The sequence below is a fragment of the Dermacentor variabilis genome, chromosome 2 (genome assembly GCF_050947875.1).
Source record: "Dermacentor variabilis isolate Ectoservices chromosome 2, ASM5094787v1, whole genome shotgun sequence".
Lineage (NCBI taxonomy): Eukaryota > Metazoa > Arthropoda > Arachnida > Ixodida > Ixodidae > Dermacentor > Dermacentor variabilis.
In genome coordinates, this window is record NC_134569.1 from 162,751,358 (window position 1) to 162,765,250 (window position 13,893).

Genomic DNA, 13,893 nt, shown 5'->3' on the forward strand with positions numbered 1-13,893 from the left:
CATTTCGCTTTGACGTGCCTGCTACCACGAACGTGAGTCCGCAGGAAGCCTCATGATAACTTCCGTAGTTCCCCCCAAACCTTCACTGAATTCACAAGTTTCCTTGCTACTCCAAGTGCGTTTGTAAACAGTTTAATTCATGAGCACTTTCGCTACCCATGGTGCGTCATAAATAACTCCTAATGGAAGAGCGTGTATGATGAAATTATTGTTTTTTTTCTTTGCATCGATGCGCTTTACTGAAAATTGCTGAGCGCATTTGAGAGTTGAACATGTGATCTTCCTGCAACTGTTTTATTAAAACGAATGCTGTATTTTAATGACATTGTGAAATGATTGAGCAGCCTGCAGAACTTAGTTCTGTAGCTTCGTTCCTGTTAGTACAAACAGTACAGCTGGCATGTATGTGTTTGGATTTGATGCAATTTTATTACATTTAGTGTAATGTAATATCTTAACGTAACAGCGAATTATGTGCGCAATGCTCAGCTGCATTGCAGCCATCTTTAGCATGCCTTGAGACGCAGGGGTCTGTATTCCTGGCCTGTCTCCTGGCACTTTAACTTTTTCATGAAAAAAATGGTTTGAGGACTTATTGGACCGCTAGGATGGATGTTCAAGAGCCATGCAGTTCCTTTTCATCATTGCCCAGAAACCACCACAAAACAAGGTCAAGCTTTGTTAATGGCATGTAATATGCAGCAGGCCTGCGGCTCAGCTACGGCACGTTATGACGAAAATTCCTACTATGTTAATTTATAATCATTATGGGCGTCTTGCTGATATCCTAAATCCACAAACAAATGTCCCACAAAGGTCTTTCAGACGATTGGTAACACGAAATGCCCCAGAAGCATCCTACATTCTGTTAAGATATCCTTAGGAGGTACTCGGGACTATGCAGCAAGAATAATCCAAATATAAACAACTTTGTACGTCCGAATATCCCACTATGACATTCATGGGACATTTCCACGAATGTCAATTGACGTGCATGGGACCATCCCATGGACATCCAAGACTATATCCACAGGCTTACTACATATGTCCTAGGGACGTTTGAATGTCCCGTTCCGGATTTCTGCTGAACATCTGTGCGGTGTTGTTCGTCCAATGGGTAGGAACAATCGTGGAAAGATATTGGTAGAATTTGCTGAAATGTATAAGGTGCAAATAGTGAACACCTTCATGAAGCATTGGAATTAAAAGTGAACCTGGGAAAGCCCTAATGGTGAAACAAACGTGATACTGATAGCATAGTTTCTGCCTGTCCTCGCATAGGGCAGAATAGAGAAAAGTTAGGTAGGGTAAAGAGTAGTGACCAAAGCTTAGTGAGGGCTAGAATTCACCTCAATATAAAGAAAGAAATAGTAAAATTGTTCAAGAAGAAACAGGTCAACCTAGAAACAGTAAGGGTAAAAGCAGACAAATTAAGGCGGGTACTTGCATACAAATATGCAGCCTCAGGACAGAGAGATGAAGATGACATAGAGGTAATCAATGAATCCGTAACTAAACTGGCTTCAGAGGCAGCAATTGAAGTGGGAGGCAAGACACCAACTCAACCAGCAGGCAAGCTCTCCCAAGTAACTAAGGACCTACTAAAGAAACGACAAAAATGAAAGTGTCCAACACAAGATAAAAGATGGAATTTGCGGAAGTGTCAAAACGGATCAACAAGGCGAAAATAATGATATTTGAAAGTATAACGTCAGAAAAACTGAAGTAGCCTTAAAAATGGCCGTAGCCTGAAAACAGTGAGCAGGAAACTTGGCATAGGACAAACCAAGATTTAGGCACTGGAAGATAAGCAGGGTAATATCATCAGCGATCTCGAAAATATAGTAAAATCAGTGGAAGAATTCTATACTGAGCTGTACAGTAGCCAGAGGAGTCAGGATACCTCAATTGGAAACGGTAATGAACAGGATGCAGAAACTCCTCCTATAACTAGCAGCTAGGTCAGAGGAGCCTTGCAAGGCATGAAACTGTAAAGAGCGGCAGGAGAACATGGAATAACAGTCGATTTAATCAAAGATGGAGGAGACATAATGCTTCGAATACTGGAGGCTCTCTATACGAAGTGTCAATCGACTGCAAGGGCCCCAGAAAATCGGAAGAATGCAAACATAATACTAATTCCCAAAAAGGAGATGTTAAAGAATTGAAAAATTACAGGCCCATCAGCTTACTCCCAGTATTATATAAAATATTCACCACGATAATCTTTAATAGAATACGGGCAAAATTGGACTTTCGTCAACCAAGAGAACAGGCAGGTTTTCGGAAGGGATACTCTACAATGGATCACATCCATATCCCCAATCAGATAATCGATAAATCCACAGAGTGCAATCAACCTCTCTACAAGGCTTTCATAGACTAGGAAAATCAATTTGATTCAGTAGATATACGAGAATTCATAGAGGCATTGCGTAACCAAGGAGCACGCAGCGCCCACGTAAATATCTTGGAAAATATTTATATTCCATAGCTACGTTCATTCTGCACAAGTAGGAAGATACCTATAAAGAAAGGGGTCTGACAAGAAGACACAATCCAGTATTCCAGCTATTAAACTGCGATGGCTGAGGAGTAAGAATCGGCGGTGAACCTCAGCAACCGTCAGTTTGCCGATGACATTGTCCCGTTATGCCACACTAGGCACGAGTTACAACAAATGACTGAAAACCTCAACAGCGAGTGTATTAGAGTGGGGTTGAAGATTAACATGCAGAAGAGAAAGATAATGACGAATAGACGGGCAAGAAAACACGAGTTCAGGATCGCCAGTCACTCTCTACAGTCAGTGAAGGAGTACGTTAACCTAGGTCAATTACTCACAGGGGACCTTGATCATGAGAACAAAATTTGCAGACGAAGAAAATTCGGCAGACATTGTGAGATCCTTGTTGGAAGCTTACCATTATCATTAAAAAGAAATGTGTACAATCAACGCATTCTGCCGTTTCTAACATGCAGGAGAGAGCCTTGGAGACTCACAACGAAGCTTAAGAACATGTTAAGGACCGCACAAAGAGCGATTGAATGAAGACTGCTAGGCGTAACGCAAAGAGACAGAAAGAGGGCGGTTTGGCTCAGAGAGCACACGGGTATAGTCGATATTCTAATTGACATTAAGAAAAGAATTAGTGCTAGGCAGGTCATGTAACGCGCAGGTTAGATAACCGTTGGACCATTAGGGTTGCAGAGTGGGTACCAAGAGAAGGCAAGCGAAGTAGAGGACGGCAGAAGACTAGGTGGGGGCGATGAAACTAGGCAATTCGCAGGTGCTAGTTAGAATCGGTTGGCGCAGGACAGGGGTAACTGCAAATCGCAGAGAGATGCCTTTGTCCTGCACTGGACATAAAATAGGCTGATGATAAGAAATATTCAGGAGAAAGCCTTATGTACCCCATGAAGCAGAAAATCAGGCGACCGTCCAGCGTCAACATCATATGGTAACAAACGCACGGACAAAGTGATGTTGTCACGTTCCCGGTGCTCGACATGCTGTGGCGCGCACTGTTGCGGGTCGCGGTGAACTGCCACAGCGTCGGATGGACGCCATGGAAATCACACCTAAAATTGACTTTGCCCAAATCAAAAATATATTCGACCAACGCTGAAAACCGACCTGGATCACTCCCAAAACTGCATTTGCCTACCCCCAAGAATTCGGTGCCCACCACTAAAATTGATTTTGCCCAATTAAGAAATTGAGCTGACCTACGCTCAAACCCGTCCTGGCCCTCTCCGAAAAGTTGTGTGGCCCACACCCAAAAAATTGACTTTCCCCAATTCGAAAATTGAGTTGACCCACGTTAAAAACCGAACTGGCCTGCTAACGAAATCGCTTGGCCTACCCCGAAAATTGACTCAGCCCAATTCGAAAATTGCGTTGACGTGCGCTCAAAACTGACCAAGCCCACTCCCACAAGTGACTTGACCCTCCCCCCGAAAAACGATTTGGGTGGCCCAGTCTAAAACTTGACATTGTCCAATTAAACAGTTGAGTTCACCCACGTGCAAAACCGACCTGATCCACTTTCGAAATTGACTTTGCCCAATTTGAGCACATGACCAAGTAAAAGATATCGCGCTGTCGAGTCAGAATGCTTTCGCACTTAGTGCACGTTAGCAGACTTAAGTGCCTGTGAAACTCTGTGAAATATGAAAGTGACGTTTAGGAGTAAGATCCTGCAATGGAATATGTATCTCGACTTTTTTATTGTCATTATTTCAGGTGTTCCAGAGCTTTGCCGATCATCAGAAATCGCTGCGCTGCTCCCTTGATGATATCGACAAAGAGTTTGAGAATGTTTACGTTCTTAAAATCAGCTTCTTGCAGAGCATAGCCATTCATAACCTTGCTCAACAACTTCGCCATGATCTCAGCTGCCTTTTCTTTCATCTTCTCCTTGGCTTCCTTAGCGACTTTCTTGATGTTGTCCTTGGCGTCGTTATATGCCCCTTTTATGGACGCCTTCGCCTGCTCAGTGGCGTTCTTCAAAGCTTCCTTTGCTTTGCTCCAGAGTGCGCGCAAGAAGTACTCCTCACTCTGAAAAAAGGAAACCACGTAGGTATGCAAACACGACAGCCACATCATGGCGACTACCTTTAGTTCATGTTTTTCAGGATTCGTATTAGCCGTATACACACAGAATAAAAATATGTGTTTACACCAATATAAAATTTCACATAAACAAAAATTATGGCTAGTATTTTGCTGTGCGAGAAAGCGTTTAGTGGATTGTTGAAGACTTTGTATATCACTGTATTTGACATACATACTACACTGCTTCAACACTCTGCTTTATTGACCACTCAAATTCCTTGGATCGCATAGTGTGAGCTCTGAGGAAGAACGCACAATGGTCGCTCTGTAAAAATTCTACTTGGCAAAAAAATGCAGCACTCAGAGATTAGTTGCACGGAAAAGGACACTGCTTGAAGAAGGTAACGCGCGTAATATGTAAGAGCTCCAAACCTATGCTTGTTTTCCTGTGTTTGTTCCGTAAGAACCTTCATCCCACGATTTCTCGCAAAAGTACATACTACATGCTCTCTGCATTTTAATAACACTAGGTGACGGAAAGGGGGCTCGTCTCTTTAATACAGAAACTCTGGTGAGTCATTCATGTAAGAGAACGTTGCTACCATATCACTTGCTATGCCGCGACTGAATAAAAAAATGGAGTCGCTTAAGCTTCGCTTTAGGAGTGGCATGTGATAGCATTCGCAGCTCCCTGACTGCTCCTCACGCTTCCCGGCAACTTCAGCATGTGTAACTGTACTGTTTACCGGGAAACGCTCGCGGCGAACCCTATGCATGAAGGCGGGCTTTCTGGTAGAAACGCAGCTTCTTGCACGGCCCGCGATGCGGTGGAGGCAAGTGCCACCTGGAAGTTTTTCAAGGAAGCGGGTGCGCCGCTCCCAAGACTCCGAGATGTGTACGCGCCGGCGTGCGCAAATGGCGGACGCCATTGCCGGTCTGTGCAATGTAGAAACGCCGGAAAAGGGGTTTGTTTGAGTTTTCGCCTAACAGAGTTGTGCTTTCTTGCATATTCAAATTACAATCCGAGATATATCATGTCTGTTGGTCGTAAGTCGTAGCTTACAATTTTTGTACGTATTTTATATTGAGAAGTTTCATTAGTTGAGTCAATTCCTCGCGTCACATGGAGAGAATGTATATGCGTCATTCGAAAATCTTTTTTTGCTTCAACGATGCCCGACGCTGGACGCTGAAATTTCTATGACGCGGTGTCATTAATGCTATCCCGTTAAAAGGCACCAAAATTAGTGTCTTAATGTTCTGCCGTTCCACTATAAAACTCATTCGAACAGCATTGTAGCGCACTATATTTGTTTGTTTGTCGGGAAATTGGTTGTGCGCCTATTTTTTTTTTATTGCCAACCAAGAAGTAAACAATCTACAGTCCGCGAATAGGCGTGAAATGGCCGCGCGGCTGGCCACTAGAGGCACTTTGCGTGTATTCGCGGGCTTCTTTCACACTCGGTAAAACTCTTTTATCTCGCACGTATTGAGCCTCACAAAGCTGTATCATGAGTTTTTCATGTTACTCTTCAATTTTCGTATTGACACTTTTCATCTACATATATTACTTGAGAAGTTGATTAGCCTATTAACGCGAATTATTTTTGTTAGGCACAATGCGAAAAGAATAACCTGAATATCTCCAAGTGACGGCAAATATTACCTTGGTTCTGTCCAGCTACATGCATCCTCATATTTCTGCATTTTTGTGCACGATGGTTGTTACATCCTGTATACCACGAGTAAACGTTTCAATCTTTAATAAAGCACTGTTTTCGTGCTATTTTTCGTCACGAATATGTGTTTCAGCTCTAAGCTCGGGGCTTCTGAGGCGGCCCAAAATTCATAGTAAATAATGCTACAAATCAAACAACTGAGCGATTGTCACAAAAAAAATTGCTAAACTGAAGACTAGCAAGACTGAATGCCGATATTAAACTACATTTAAGAACAGGCGCGCAACGTGTTGATCAGGGCTTTCCCTGGCTATAGGATGAAGGCTTTTACCACAAAAGCGAATGTTTCAGAGACTACTCCGAGTCAGGCTTATGATGGTTCTAACGATCCCACTGTGCTATATCATATCACGTTCACGTAAATACAACCAGTATATTAATGGTCGTTTTTGACGCATGGAGAACATTTTCGAATGTACCACTTCAACCTTTCCTGCGTTCTCGCGACTCACCTCCGCGCCAAGTTCTTCGTCCTCAGCTAGCGTCTGTGCCACGTCCAGAAGGACCTCACCCAAATAAACTGCTTCTTGAGCGGCGCTGCTAAACGATGCCTCAGGGCGTGAATCTTCTTCAGGAAGCATGTATGCATTAGCTGAAATAATCGGAGGCACACATGGGTCATGTATGTGGTCACATTCTGGGCTCTGTAGTATCTTCATTGCTCCTATTTTTCAAATTGTTAGACTGCAGAGCAATTTAAGCAGCTATAAACTGCACAAAGCCGGCAACATGCGACTTGTGGTTGGCAATAACCAGTTAAGCAATGCAAGAGATGACTTGCAAAAAATATGTGCAATTTTTAGCAATATTGTAATTGTATTAGATTAGTAACGCGCAAAAGATCTAAATTATTTTCTGCAGCCTAGCAAAGTCCTAGGATTTCGTGCTTGGTGGCCTACGTCTCAAACTTATACAGTAGTATATAGGTTATCTAGGCACAGAGGATGCTGATCACGAAAAAAAGATTTGCGAAAATGGAAATGCGTTGGAATGTACACCAGGGCGACACTATCAAGACAAGTCGGCGTTTTGGCAATGCCCTTCTGCAAAAAAAAAAAAATTACAGTGCACTCATTTTTCTATGCCGTTCAAGCTTGGAGGGCAACACAGAAATGTCAACTGATGCACCCCTGTACATATGTTGCGTAAATGCATTCCACTATTCTTCATGAATGAATATTCATACTTTATACCGCTTTGAAGATATATATAGTTTATTGTTGTTGATCCGTAGAAGAAATGTTGTACGCACCCGTACAGGCGATGAGGCCCACGAGGCAAATGGCCGCGATTGTCTGCTTCATGGTGACTGCGAGAAATGTAAAAGAAAGCAAATTTTTCTTACAGGGTAAGCGTAAGCGTTATGTGGGTACAATTGCTATGACTGCTTCCAAAAGAAACCTCCTTGAGACAGGCTCCTTAACTACAATAAATTTACCATTAGGATGTAGTATTAACATAGTATATTTATTTGTATAATAGCGCGGCTTAACGAAACCAACGCACTAACTTAACGTTAACACTGCCGTAAAAAGGAACGGTTCAGCTATTCAGCGTACATTTATTTTATCGCGGTTTTCTAGTGAGGCTTTTTGTTTGTTACTGGGATTAGTTCTAAGTTCAGTCACGCTCCATCCAGCACAAGACGTAATATTAAGAAAGTACGTTTCCTTTGAAAAGACAACAGCACTTCCAGCCTTTATGCCACTTAGCATTTTCTTTCCCCTTGAAATTAAAAACTTATCGCCTTTCAGGTTGACCGTATTTGGTAGCTATATTTACCATGAATCGTGCTTCCTACATTGTGACGGAGTCTGGAGCTCGAAATGTGCAAGTCCACTTACCCACTCGAGGTGCCCAAGGAAAACGACCAAGGATCTATAGAGCTCTACTGTGCGGAAGATATGTGAGCCATGCAGCTTTTATACTCTTCAATGTCGATGGCCACTTTTCTTCTTCGTTTTATCGATACATTTGACGAAATCCAACAGCAGCAATGATAGCTGAAGAGCTCACATACAATCGCACATACGCAGCAATCTGAAACCGGGGCATCAGGTTTATTGTTCACTCCAGGAGCAGGCATGACACAGGTCATTCTGATAATACGTCATTCCCGCGCAGCCTCTCTCGGCGTTTCTGAACAAACCACCGCTGCAGTTCAAGCTGGATTGTACAATACGTTATCGCCTCTTTGTTGGCAGCAAGGCAAACTAACCGAATATTTATATTAGTGTTGCTCTCGAAGTACTGGGGCAGAATTCATCTAACGATGAATGTCCACTTTAACACTCAGTGATGATGCAAAGTAGCGCAATACCTTATTTCCGTAGCCGGAACACGTCACGTGTGGCGCATTTATGACGCTGAACACACTGCACCATGAAGCGGCGCTTCCTCGCAGTTCACGCTAGTGAATATATATTCAGACCAGATTGTCAGAATATAAGAATAGCGCGCTTTTGTTTCAGCTGAGCACCGGCTACGTTATTCGTTTTGTCACTAGCGAATGACACACACACCCAGCGACCCGCGTTAACGTCAAAGACGTTTACTGAAGAGTGTCAGACACCCAGAGTCAAACACAAAGTACCCTAATTTGGATCGGTAGTTGGGTCAGAACTTGGTTCCTTCAGAACAACAGCCCCATGTTTTACCCAATAGACAATGGCCACCTAGTGAGCGGAGCTGCCCGTCGATTGACTACTTTAACCCGAATATTCGAAGCATTTTAATCTAATACATTATGATTTAATGGCAATAATTGATTTACGTACATAGGCTAAAAATTATGCAGATCCCACACACCATGGGAATCGATGAAAGCGAAGCTTTCTGATTTGTTCGCTTTATTTGACGATAATTAGCGGTGGTGTTGACGGCGAATGTTTAATTTATTCAATGATTAGTCCAACACGAGAGTGGTGAGCTGACGCTAAAGTTTACCTTGCGTGCACTACTACTATTTTTCTGTGTAGTAAACCGAACACACAGGGGGAGGTGTTCGCTTCAAGCATCTTTGTGTGCCATAATTGATAACCTCTGATGGGTTTGATGATATTCATTGCCTCAATGGCACATCGCATCGTGGCAGAAATATCAAGGTAAATGTTTTATGGGGATGTACGCGCCAAACGACAATCGGACTTTAAGGCACACCATATTGGTGGACTGGATTGTTTTTGAGACCGCGTTCTCTAACGCGCACCTAAATCTAAATGCACGATCCCTTTTTATTATTATTTTGCCGCTGCCGATGCGGGATCAGGTTCGCAGCGTCGAGCGATGCCATAGCAGCAAAGCTACCCCGGCCGCCACAGAAGTGTTGATTTTATATGTGACCACTTCCGTAGTGTCTTCTTGGCCCTGCGGTGTGCTTTAATGCGGCTCCGCATCAGCACGCACTGCGTAAGTTGCCCGCAGGACAAATTTGAATGGTGTTTATTTTTTCAGAAATAGCAGAAACGTACTGTACTGTCCCTCTAACTTAAGTTTATCCCGTTTGCCCAAACCGCTGTCGTGCCTACACTAGCAGCGTTTCCTTGATTTCTAACATCACCTTCGCCCAACACCTCCTCGCCCCCCACCCCCCCGGCGCCCTTACCTTTATATGGAAACTGCGAGTGAAGAGTGGCATGACTGGTACACACTCGTTTTGCGATGCCTCGGTTCCTTCCTCCTCTGCACCTGCTCTGTATCCTTCTATCTACAGCTTACCTGTGGAATTGCACTTGAGCAGTGAGGTAAGCACTGCAATTTCTTCCTTGCTCTTGCGGGTCAATATAGCATCTTTCACATCTAATAACCCGCGTACGCCAGAGAACATGCGCGCGCCAGGTTTCTTTATGCTAAAGTGGCTGGTCATCAAGTGATGAAATCTACAACTCTTTACTAACCTTTTCGCGACAGCTTTGCTTAACATAGATTCCAACATGTGCGTCGGATCTCCTTCATTTTTTAAACCTCTGAATTTGAAGCCCTGACGTTGTTAAGAAATTTGCCAGATATTTCTTTCAGGATTGAACCTATAGGCACATAATAGAGGTTCAAGTAGAAAGTGCATTTCATATACCGATTGCGTATTGGAAATGTCCTGTACAAGGTGGCAAAATTTTATTGTTTTATCACTCTGAGTATAGCCTTGGGAAAACGCAGGGAAAACGGGAAATGTAAATTCAAGACGATGAGCAAAACGGGAACAAGGTGAAAGCAGGGACCGACATTTCGACAAGTTCAGTTGTCTTTTGCAAGGCGACATAAAATTGAAACGTTGACTCTTTCTTTCACCTTGTTCTCGTTTCGCTCATGGTCTTGAGCCTGTCTATAGATTGGGACAAAATACCGCCTACTGCGTTAGCGGCACAGTACTCCTATAAAAATTGCACGGCGCAATATGATACACGAACACCTTTCCTAAGAAATTAGTTATGCCTTTTAAAGCAATTTGTCTATCAGCGATCAATTCGATGCACTAAAGAACTCGGCAGTCATTGCGTTTCTTTTTATTTGTGTAGGCAATGGATCGTCTTATTTGAACAGCAGTGTGACGGCTACAGTTCTGCTATGTGGTACAGTTGAAGCAGTGTATGCGTTCAAGTTCTCACATTGTTTAGGTGCCAGAACGTGCGGATGAGCGAAAAGGGTCCGTTCGCTTAACTAGTCCTTCTGGTCTCCCTGTGGAGAAATGTTTCGTCTCAGCCGCACCCTCAGATGTTCGCACTCGTAGCTTATAGACGTGCTTTGGGAATACTTCTCATGTGATTGTTCCTTTCCTCTTACACATATCAGTCATATCTGTTGTCAGTGCTGTAGCTGGCATTAGTGTTCTTTAGTGTACGTTGGTAAAGTCACTATCGAATGATATGTACGACTGGATATAGCAATACTGATTCGGTGTAGCCCCAGTAAGGACAGTTTACGAAGCTAGCGTTTTATTTATTGCCGTGCTGTTCTAGCGTACGGCACCTGTAAAATTACAATACCTATTTTTTATCATTATGTATGGATTTCACCTCACAATAATCTGTGATGCATATAATAGAGAATTTTAGCTTGTCGGTTATCCGGGTAAACCCAAGTTGACTGGGCGTTGGGGTGGAGGGGTGGAAGCCTAAACGTGAGTGGCCTGCACGATCCAGCCACCTGGCGACGCAGAGCTGAAACATGCAAAAACAGCTAACATTGCAGTAACCAAGTGTACTTTACTGCAGGTGTAAATTTCCGGGAGAAACACGTTTACGCCACTGCCGAAAATTTACACCAGCAGCAAAGTAGAATACACTTGGTCACTGCAATATTAGCTGTTCTTGTCTGTTAGAGCTATGCGCCGCCAGTTGACTGCATCATGCAGGCCGCTCACGTTTACTAATCCGCCTCTCCGCGGCAACGCCCAGTCAGCAGTAAATTCTGTACAAGTCTGGTCACGTGCGTCTGTAGTTTCTGCGTAACATGACCGAAGGAGAGCTCATGCACTTCTCTTTTTCTATCTCTTAAACCTCTCGAATTTCTCTCGTCCATTTTTTTATTTTCCTTCAAGGACGGCTGTTATCTTGTCATAGTATGCGTAAAGTTTGTCGTTTTCACGTCCTACAGTGCATGACCAGTCTATAATTAGGACAACGGCCTAGATAACGCATATATACCTTCCCGAACGACAATCGTATCTTGCATGTCACATTTCACATGCAATCCACAAACTTGTGGGCATGATTCATGACAGATCATTATTCGTGTTGTCTTGTAAAGGAGCTCAAGAAAACGAAAAGCGTCAGAACCCCATGCTGTCATCGAAAACTCTATCTTAAAGTTAAACTCTAACTCTAGTTCACGCCTGTTGCGAGTTCGAGTTCGAAAAGCACCAAAGAAACTTAAGATATCATTTTTTTGTCATCGAAGAGCGGCACACAATAAGTGGCGCCTATCCAAGGCAAAGAGGTTCCTTGAGCAAGGAATACCATACCATACCGTACCATACCTAGTTCTGCATATCCGGTGACCCACATTGGTCTGGCGCTTGGTTTCCAACCCGATTGTCTCATCACAGCAGCCCAATGTATACCCATTAGACCTTGGACCACCCACTCCTAGGGACCCCAGTTGGCGAGAAAACGCTAAGAGACAGAGAGAAATATAGATAGATGGACATACAGCCCCCGGAATTGCGCGGGAAATACACCAAGACTACAAATCGCCTTAAAAAGTACCACGCCTATCAATACAAATGTCAAGTTTCTATATTCCTTTGCTCACAGAGACACCTATCTATTCAAGAGAAAGGGCCAAGAACGGACAACGGTCCGAGTGACTAATTCTCGCGCATGCCCAGTGGCGCATGGTACGTGGCGCATGACGTGTGGCCCAAGCTGTTGTCCACTGGGCGAGACATTACTCGCAAAATTGGAAGATGATGCTAAAGAAGCTTCGCTTAATAAGGCATTTGGTTGAAAAAGTAATGTGTAGAATTTCTTCTATGCAGCATACTAGAAAGGAAATTGCTTCTCACATCTAAAAATGGCGTTCTAGCTTTCCAGCCACCGAAATTCAATGATGAGCACAAGGCCATCCCCTTCACAACGGTTGAGCAATTGCTCGGCAATTAGCACAAGCTTCACATTCCGGGCTGAAGCTCGAGGCATCATATTGCAACGTAGCTCCCATCGAGTACGTGATAAAGGTGTCGAAGGAAACGCTTGAATAGCAACGGTATTGACAAAAGGAACAGTGACAATATAAGCGGAAATGAAACTATTGAATCGATAAGTGTTCCCACATCGGGTACTTGTCTCAGTGAAGCACGCACTCTGTGAGTGCGTGCTTCATTGTACGCAAGGCCTAATGGAAGCTTGCGTTTTCATATGCGTCTCGTGCACTCATTGTCCTATAAGGAAGGTAATTAGAAAAAAGTAAGTTGATCACTATTCTGTGCAACTCTTTGGCTCAGCAAAATAATTCGTTGGATAGGATCTGAATAACCACACGGTTCGTGTTTTACACATACATCAGCCATAACATGCCAGAAGTATCTAAAAAATAAAACACAATACGATGGGCAGACTTTCTATGCGATTCGTTAAACCATACATTCTAAGAGGTTGTATGAGTACTTCATGGCAAAGACCATATTTAAGCATTACACTGTGAACTTTTGGATAAGATCATAACTGACACGCACATTATGTCAATAAAATATCAACTAGGCTTCGCTGCCAGTTATCCATAAACGCCAGGAAAATTTAAACGTGCAATCCTCTAACTATCCCATGCACTTTAGGATGGGGCCACACGTCTGCTCTAACCTGCATCACCCTGCTTATCTGTAAATGAGTTATATTCGGTGGTGCATTTGGTCCTTTGAGGATACCGAGTAATGTGCGTGTGATTCCTATAAAATGCATTCATTTACGGCTATAATTTCAATGCAAGGACCGCAATTGCGCGCCTACTTTAATCTTTGCGCTAGAGCTGGGAACACGGAGCCAGAAAGTGTTCCTCCAATACAGTGGTCAAATCTGCGCCGCGGTTCGTAAAACAAATGTGCAACGCTTTGTAGTATTTTATGTTTTTTTTTATTCTGCAAGAGCCGTAACACGCGCACTT

At 43.4% G+C, this 13,893-nt stretch overlaps 1 protein-coding gene across 1 annotated transcript; it reads right to left on the reverse strand.

Annotated features, from left to right (window-relative positions):
* Positions 1–4,213: 4,213 nt before the first annotated feature.
* Positions 4,214–8,266, reverse strand: LOC142572904 (uncharacterized). Its single transcript, XM_075682347.1, has 4 exons — positions 8,142–8,266; positions 7,550–7,606; positions 6,750–6,889; positions 4,214–4,561 (listed from the first exon to the last, which is right to left on the reverse strand). Exons 2-4 carry the CDS (start codon positions 7,599–7,601, stop codon positions 4,238–4,240), a joined length of 516 nt encoding a protein of 171 aa, XP_075538462.1. The 5' UTR covers positions 7,602–7,606; positions 8,142–8,266; the 3' UTR covers positions 4,214–4,237.
* Between the last annotated feature and the right edge of the window lie 5,627 nt (positions 8,267–13,893).